The following is an 8606-nucleotide window of genomic DNA, read 5'->3' as shown; positions in this document are numbered from 1 at the left end:
TTTACCTTTGGGAGGCATAAAATGCCAGTGTTAACTGACCTTAAAGTGCGCAGAGGTTCATTTGGGGACAGAATCTCTTAAATTGGCCAAACCACCTATAGCCTCTAGTTATTGGGCAATTATTTGCTGAGACCATCTTATCACACAGTCCCTTTTAGGATATTTTAATTGGTGTAACCAAACAGACATGAAACAACAGACGAGGTGTGGTGGTCACACAGGATCTTCTACACACCAAAAAGAATCTAACATTGCCAACACCACATTTGAAAATCTGTTTGCTAGTGTATTTTAAATGTTGTTTTATGCACTGCAGGTCTGTGTGGGGTGAAGTACACATGCTTTGCATTGCTGAATATCGTGCGATTGGGCAATTATTTGCTGAGACCATCTTATCACACAGTCCCTTTTAGGATATTTTAATTGGTGTAACCAAACAGACATGAAACAACAGATGAGGTGTGGTGGTCACACAGGATCTTCTACACACCAAACTGGAACTTCAATTGAGGTTTAAGCCTTTTAAGAAGAGATGCTAGACAGAAATGAGCTGGATTATTTACAAACGTTTTCCTGTGTGGTATCATTTTGTACTTACAACTGAAGGCTGCCACCTTGTAGCATACCATCCTTCACAGCACCATCCTTAATAATAATAATAATAATAATAATAATAATAATAATAATAATAATAATAATAATAATAATAATGAATACATTTGAATAGTACAGTATTCAACTATCATTGGAATGCTGGCCTTGTTAAAAATGTAACTAAAAGCACAGGTGGTGTGCTGGACTGCTTATCATTGGCAATACAAGGTTAAAATGCAAAACGCTATTTAAATACAGTATAGTTTACAATAAGTGCACATTATACTTCTGAAATACAGAATAAGATGCAACAATTTATATTTACAATGACATAATAGTAGTGCGATAGTGCAAAGTCCTTAATTCTTCCATGCCACAAGACGTCGCTGTGGTATATAGCGGAGTCTCATCTTGCTTTACCCTTGTAGCTTCCCGTAGAAAAAGCTGTGTTGTCCGACTAGAATATTTCCACGAGTGTTGAGTAATGGACATGTTGTGAAACATGGGGGCCCGTGTTTCACGCGTGTTTAGAAATTTTAACTTGGAAAACCGTGTTCATAGAGAAATCGGTAAACCTAAACCATCAGCAGCCCCTCGACACCCCTCAACCAAGGACTTCGTTGACAAAATGTCAAAACGTAAGTAAAAGGCTGGAGTGAGTATCTGTGTCATTCACCAACTTGTGTACAAAGCTTGGGGCTAAAAGAATCTGACATTGCCAACACCACATTTGAAAATCTGTTTGCTAGTGTATTTTAAATGTTGTTTTATGCACTGCAGGTCTGTGTGGGGTGAAGTACACATGCTTTGCATTGCTGAATATCGTGCGATTGCATAACCTTGCCATGGTTCTGTACCTGTGCGTTCACAACTGCGTGACATTGAGAGTGGTATTGCGGGCGGATTAGTATCAAGACTAATTGCTGAAAGTTAAAGGGAGAAAAAAAGTGTTTAACCATTCGATGTATTGTAAGTCAGGTTTGGTTACGTTAGTTTAATGTTTTAAAAATACGAAATTCTGCCAAATTCTCACCCGCCTTAAGTCTGTATAAAATGTGTTGAGTATAAAGACGTTCTAAAAATATTTAGGTTGTTTTGGGGGTTGGCTGTAACTGACAACATAATCTAATAATGAAATATAGTAATACGGGAATCATTAATAATGCAATGCATACTTCTGGATAATTTTGCAAAACCAATACCAGAAATACAGGCAGTTTACAGTATAGTTTTCTTTCCATTAGTTGGTATCATTATTAGTTTATGATGCATGCACAGTAGCACGATATAATTGACAGATTATCAAGTTTGTCAAATATCCGAATGAATAAGGAGTGGTTTGGGTTTGGTTTAGTCTGGCACTGCTTAAGAGGGCCAGATGCTCGTCATTGACATGGCGCTGTGAATGTTTTGTTTCCTTCAAAGTCCACATTAAAGTCCAATATTAATATCATAAACATTGGTGTAAACAGTATGAAAACGCGGTCGTGTACTTTGCCTTGCTTTGCTTATCACTAATGTGTGTTCATTTTTGTGCAGATCCAGAAATTAATGAAACTATTCATCAGAAAGATGAACCACTTGCGATATTACTAAGGACGGTTTATGTAAACTCAGTAGGCCCACTTCAACAGGTAAGAAAACACAGCACAAAACAGGCCAATAAAGGATCGTTTTCACTGGGCAAATTAAAACATTTGCAGCACAGGCGTAGTGGGCCCCTACCTGAGCATAAAGCATATGTACAAACATTTACAAGTGTCTAGATTTTAGAATACATTAACACAAATTACAAACAAGAGTAGACCATGTGGCCCATCAATGCTCCTGTGGTTCCTAATAACTGAGTTATTGTATACTACATTATAATACAGCCGTGGATATACCCACCCTGAATTCTCTTGCCTTCATTTTACTACAGATGACATTTGATGCCCGCAGGTATCCCAAAATAATGACTGTTACAAATGTTACTTAAGCATTTACAGAGGCACTATCCATTACAGTATAAACTGAATATTACTGGTAATTTAACATCTGAAGTCTGTTTCAAAATGATCTAATCAGTAAGTCTGTCAGAAAAATAAACTTTCTTTATTTATTTTTTTAATTGATTTTTTTTTCCTATATATTTTGTTTTTGGTGTTTAGGACTTGAAGCAAAAGGACGTACCAGCTCTGATGGAAGAAGAGCGCAGGCTTCCAAAATCTAGCTTGCAGGGTAACCCTTTTGGCTTTTCGGACGTTCAGAATGTCCCAAAAGGCAAACTTTCTATCGTTGAGGCTCTGACAGTCCTCAACAATCACAAACGCTCCCCCAAAACATGGACTGCTGAAAAACTAGCCCAGGAGTACTGCTTAGACCTGCAGCACACCAAGGCACTTTTAGAATTCTTCATCCCCTTTGAAGTTAAAATCATACCACCTAAATCAGAGGACAAGAAAAGAATAAAGGCCACATAGCACTGCCTGGCTTTTTCCACTATCAAGGATGGAAGAAAATACTGTAGTACTGAATTCATTTTTTTATGAATGCTGTGATCTCTTTGTTTTATTTTGCATTTGGACCTGTGCACAAAGCATATCTGTCTCATCTTGTAAGTTTTATAGCTAATGAAATGATTTCATAAATATTACATGTAATGCAGTTTTTGCTTTGATTTCAGAAGTGAAGTTTTGAAAGTTAACAAATGTATTCTAGTTTTAAAAATACATTTGTGTTTAAAAATAGACATACAGGTAGTGGACAAAAATGGAAACACCAATGTAAAGTCACTTAATAGGGCGTTGGACCACTATGGTATCCCGCTCTGTGGAGTTCTCGGCGGACCGTTTTTGATGAAACTGGCTGCTCGCGCCCCAGGTTGAAATTTGCAGTCAATTGATCTGCAGTTGCTCGCCTGTTTTGCCTTGCACTTCAAATTAATGCACGGATATCACGATCCTGGAGTATGTGCTTCCGCCCACTGTTGCCCTTTGCTGATGATGTCTTTCCCTTGGAGTTCCATGCCAACATCACCTTAGACACCATTGCTCGTGAAACATCAGCAAGTTGAGCTGTCTTGGTCACTGAAACTCCTGCCAAATGCGCCCCAACAATCACCCCTCTTTCAAAGTCACTGAGGTCTCCTCTTGCAGCCATGCTAGCCATAATTATAGGGAACCAGGCCTGTCCAGCATTTTTATACGTGACCCTAAGCATGCTGGGATGTTATTTGCTTAATTAACACATGAGCCACACCTGTGTGGAAGCCCTTGCTTTCAATATACTTGGTGTCCCTCATTTATCCAGGTGTTTCCATTTTTTTGTCCACTACCTGTATGTTCACAATAGAATGGGCTTCTTTCAAAATGGCAAATAGAGATACACAACGAGTGATATTTATGGGGGAGACGTTTCAGTAGCTGTTACCTCTTTAACTGAGCTTGACTGCAGCCAGGGGGAAAAAGGGAAACTTCATTTCGATGAAACTGATACATTAGTTATTTTTTCAATGCCTGGTCTTAATTGAATCCATGTCTTGGTTCTTAAATCCATGGAGTTTATTGAATAATTGGTGTGTGCAGTGTTGTGACATATGATCCTTGTTGTAAACTTGGTGTCTGATTTAATAAGCTTTTGCACTAGTGCAGTGTTTTTAAAAAAAAATCACAAAAAGCTGTTAATGTTGACAATCAATAACCAAATTCTAGTTCTGATTCAGGTTATATTGTTTTATTTTCAGAAAAAAAAACTTGCAGAGACTAACATCGTCTATACAGCCCATAGCATGATTGTTCAAGTGTATGGTTACCAGATACTGAATTACAACTTCTGCAATGAGATGTGTAATCTTCGTAATTGTATTTAAATTATACTTCTGTATTAAAATGCATAATTTACCAGTGCTTACCTCATTGAATTGATACCACTGGTAAATAAATAAACATTAAAAAGGTGTCATTCTAATGCTCTTTAAAAATGAAGTCCCTTCCTTAAACTGTACATACTTTTATAGAAAAATACACCAAACGCACATACCCTTGAGTGTCCATATACGGTAAATCAATCAGTCTTTATTTGTATATAGCGCCTTTCACAATAGATTGCTTCAAAGCGTTTTACAAGGATAAAAAGTAACAATAGAATAAAAACAACGGTAAAACAAGCAAGAAAGGGTTAAGAAAACATTAAGATATATAAGATAGATTATAAAAATGTTTTTTTTTTTTTTTTTTAAGTCTAGTTATAAAAGCAACAACAGTGGGAGCTTTCCTTACAGGTCTAGTAAGGTCATTCCATAATTTAGGAGCTTTATAACTGAATGCTGTACCACCTGTGTTTTTTCTGAGTTTTTGGGAATAGTAAGTAACCTGGCATCCTGAGATCGGAGTGAGCATCTAGGAACATATGGGTTAAAATATAATTTAAGAAAGATGGGGCAAGGCCATTGAAAGCCTGTAGCAACAGCATTTTGTACAAATTGCAGATCAGAAATAGAATGACTACCAGAGAATAGGGCATTACAGTAATCCTTGAAGATGCAAAAGCACGCATCAGTTTCTCAGCATCTGGTCAGGGAAGAATACTTCTCAATTTGGCAATATTTCTTGGATGAAATAAAGATTTTGGTAACATTTCTAATGTGTGGTTCAAATGAAAGGTCTGGGTCAAAGATCACTCCTATGTTTCTCATTTGCACTATAAATTCAGGAGAGGAATCAGACAAATTGATATTTTGTTGTTTCTGTGATCCCAGAATTACCTCTGCTTTTTCTGAGTTTAACATTAAAAAGTTTTTAAACATCCAATTTTTGATGTCAGCAAGACAGGTATTCAAAATACTTGCAGCAGAGGTGGCATAATGTTTGAGAGATAGATATAATTGGGTATCGTCAGCGTAACAATGAAAATTAACTCCATGTCTACAAATAATGTTGCCCAAAGGTAGCATATATAAAGAATTTGGCCAAGAATCGAGTCCTGTGGGACTCCACATGTAACCTTTGACAAAAAAAGAAGTCTGCTCCTCAATTTCAACAAATTGAAGCCTATTTGCGTGATAGGATCAAAACCAAGACAGGACACTACCTGACAATCGCACCGTATTTTTAAGGTAATCAATGAAAACAGAATGATCAATAGTGTCGAATGCATCACTTAAATCTAATAATATAAGAACCGAAGGTAAGCCCATGTCAGAGAATAACAACACATCATTTACCACTCGAATAAGTGCTGTTCCAGTGCAATTTGAAAACTGAACCCACACTGAAATTTCACATATATGTTATTATGAACTCCCAGAAATCTGCTGAGTTGCTCAGCCACTACTCTTACTAAGACTCGACAGAAACGGGACATTGGAAACATGCCTGTAGTTCTTAAGAACATTGGGATCCAAGGTGGGTTTCTTGAGCAGAGGTTTTACTACAGCAGTTTTGAATGAGTTAGGAAGAGTACCTGATAAAAGAGAAAATATTAAAAATGCAAAGTTTATTTTGGGGAATACTTCTTTAAATAATGAGGGAATAGGATCCAACACACATGTGTTTCATCTTTTTAACTATAGTAACCAGATCCAGTTCACAAAGCAAGGAAACATGCTCTGAAGTTTATAAAGTTTTTTTGGGTGCTGTATGACCAAGGTAAGAGTACCATTATTATTGTCAGATAAATGTGGTATGCAGTTAGGTATCTGATTTCTAATGTCAGTGACTTTCCTGTTAAAGTGATTCATAAAGTCATCACAGCATTGACAAACACTTGATAGCACAGACTGAATGTGGATTTGTAAATTTTGCTATAGACTGAAAGAGGAATCTAGGATTGTTTGTTTCAATAAGATTTGAATAATAAACTGCTCTTGCTAGAGATAGTGCAGCTCTATATTTTGAAATATTATCTTTCCAAATGAGATAATAGACCTGAAGTTTATTATTATTATTATTATTATTATTTATTTCTTAGCAGACGCCCTTATCCAGGGCGACTTACAATCGTAAGCAAAAACATTTCAAGCGTTACAATACAAGTAATACAATAAGTTTAGTAGCTCTCCATCTACGTTCTACTTTGTGATACACCAGTTTGTGCAGACGCGTTATATTTAAACCACTTTCTTAATTTTATACGGTGCAATAGTATCTAAGGTGTTTGTTAGAGTGGTGTTATAATTATCCACCAACTCTCCAACCGATCCTGACTGGGTAAAAGCGGACAATGCTTCCAGGTACTTATCAGTAGTTAATGAATTAAGAGATTGAGTTTTAATACGAGCCAGGAGTTTCATAGAGTCGGATAATGATACTTTGAAAATAATAGCAGAGTGGTCTGAAACCGGGAGATCAATGATGGACAAGTTCTGACTATTTAGACCACGAGAGATAACTAAATCTAGTGTATGACCATGAATATGTTCATGTTCATATAATTGTTCTTATTGTATGACTTATATTGTAACACTTGAATGTATTTGTATTTGCTTGCGATTGTAAGTCGCCCTGGATAAGGGCGTCTGCTAAGAAATAAATAAATAAATAATATGAGTCAGGCCAGTAACATGTTGAGAAAAATCAAGGGACTAACGTAATTACATAAAATCTCTTCCCAGGGGATCTCTGTGTACATCAACATGTATATTAAAATAAGGTAACAACACAATCATATCATGCTTGACAACTAGTGTTGATAAAAACTCACCAAACTCTGATTTAAAAAAAAAAAAGAGTGTTGGGTCTCTGAGGCTGATAAATAACTGCAACCCACAGGAATTATGCCACAAACCACAAATGATAAAATTTCAAATGACAAATAACTTTCTGTGTTCTCATGATTAACAGCAAACTATTTACCAAAAATGGTAGCAATTCCACCACCTCGCCCTTTAGGACGTGCCCTCTGACAGAAGGAGAACCCTGTCAGACAGGCCTCTACTAGCCATGCATTGTCGTCCTGCTTCAACCACGTCTCAACTAAAGTTAAAATGTCAAATATTTAAATTTGATTCCAAAATGAAGTCGTTAATTAAGACAGATTTTTTATCCACAGATCTTGTATTTAGTAAAGCCAAACGAAGAATGGTCGGTACAGAGCTACTTAAGTTATTGTAAGGGAACATTGTATTAACTTTAATTAAATTCTCTGAACATAAACCCTGGGAAGTAGATGGAAATTGACAATGGGGAACTGACACTACCTTTCTAGAATAATTCAGTTGTGGATTTTGATCATGTGGCTCCACTAAGAGCTTCTCAACCCCCCCTAACAGGTCGAGGTCCCGACACAATGATATTCTGCCTAATTGTTTTACTTTATGACAAAGTGATTTAAAATGATTCTAGAGTGTCTCAGATTCTCCAAGTCTAATACCATTAGTGCCTACATGGATAATAACAGTGGACACCTGTTTATAGTTTTCAACTAGATTTTCTATCTGAGCAGCAATATCAAGAACTCTAGCATCTGGAGTTTTGGAGACACAGATGAAGAAACCCTGACCTCAGATCTAACAGATACCCAATGATCTCCACCTACTGGCGATGAACAGGCACCTTGTTCAGGTACTCCCTTGGTTGTAGGTGAGCAAACCAGAGGGGAAGTGGGCACCCCCAGATCCAATATAATGTCTGCAGAACCAGAGACACCTCCACCCCTCCACTAGTGCCAGTAGCAGGGCCTATTGTTGTAACATTATTAAAGTTGTAATCAATAAATTGCTCAGACTTAATGATGTCTCTTAAGGTAGATTTGCGTTCTTCAAGCGTGTATATTTTAACTGTCAACTCTTGATTGACATTACATTTTTGACATGTAAAATTACTTGCATACTCGGTACAGCCAACGACCATGAACATATTACATTGCATAGCTTTTTTCACCTCTATCGACTGAAGTCATGGTTGAAACTATAACTAAAAGGGGAGAGCAAGCTCTGGTTTCACTCATTCTCTATCCTGGAGTCAGGTAGGATTTCCGTGTCGTACTTATCGACTGCCTACCTGTTGCCACACTGCTGCAAACGGCAAAGTCCT

The 8606-nt window shown here is 37.0% G+C and overlaps 1 protein-coding gene across 1 annotated transcript; it reads left to right on the top strand.

Annotated features, from left to right (window-relative positions):
• Positions 1 to 1017: 1017 nt before the first annotated feature.
• ndufaf4 (NADH:ubiquinone oxidoreductase complex assembly factor 4) lies at positions 1018 to 4555 on the top strand. Its single transcript, XM_034005375.3, has 3 exons — positions 1018 to 1232; positions 2134 to 2228; positions 2745 to 4555. The coding sequence occupies exons 1-3, from the start codon at positions 1097 to 1099 to the stop codon at positions 3054 to 3056; spliced, it is 543 nt and encodes a 180-aa protein (XP_033861266.2). The 5' UTR covers positions 1018 to 1096; the 3' UTR covers positions 3057 to 4555.
• The last annotated feature ends 4051 nt before the right edge of the window (positions 4556 to 8606 follow it).

Source organism: Acipenser ruthenus, chromosome 5 (genome assembly GCF_902713425.1).
Source record: "Acipenser ruthenus chromosome 5, fAciRut3.2 maternal haplotype, whole genome shotgun sequence".
Lineage (NCBI taxonomy): Eukaryota > Metazoa > Chordata > Actinopteri > Acipenseriformes > Acipenseridae > Acipenser > Acipenser ruthenus.
The sequence above is the reverse complement of the archived record's forward strand: the minus strand, read 5'-3'. Positions and strand labels throughout refer to the sequence as shown.

Bases quoted from the DNA above. Each gene is read 5' to 3' on its own strand.
- ndufaf4 (XM_034005375.3), top strand. From the start codon at position 1,097: ATGGGGGCCCGTGTTTCACGCGTGTTTAGAAATTTTAACTTGGAAAAC. The intron at 1,233-2,133 runs GTAAGTAAAAGG...ATTTTTGTGCAG, and splicing joins CGTTGACAAAATGTCAAAAC to ATCCAGAAATTAATGAAACT. The intron at 2,229-2,744 runs GTAAGAAAACAC...TTTGGTGTTTAG, and splicing joins CAGTAGGCCCACTTCAACAG to GACTTGAAGCAAAAGGACGT.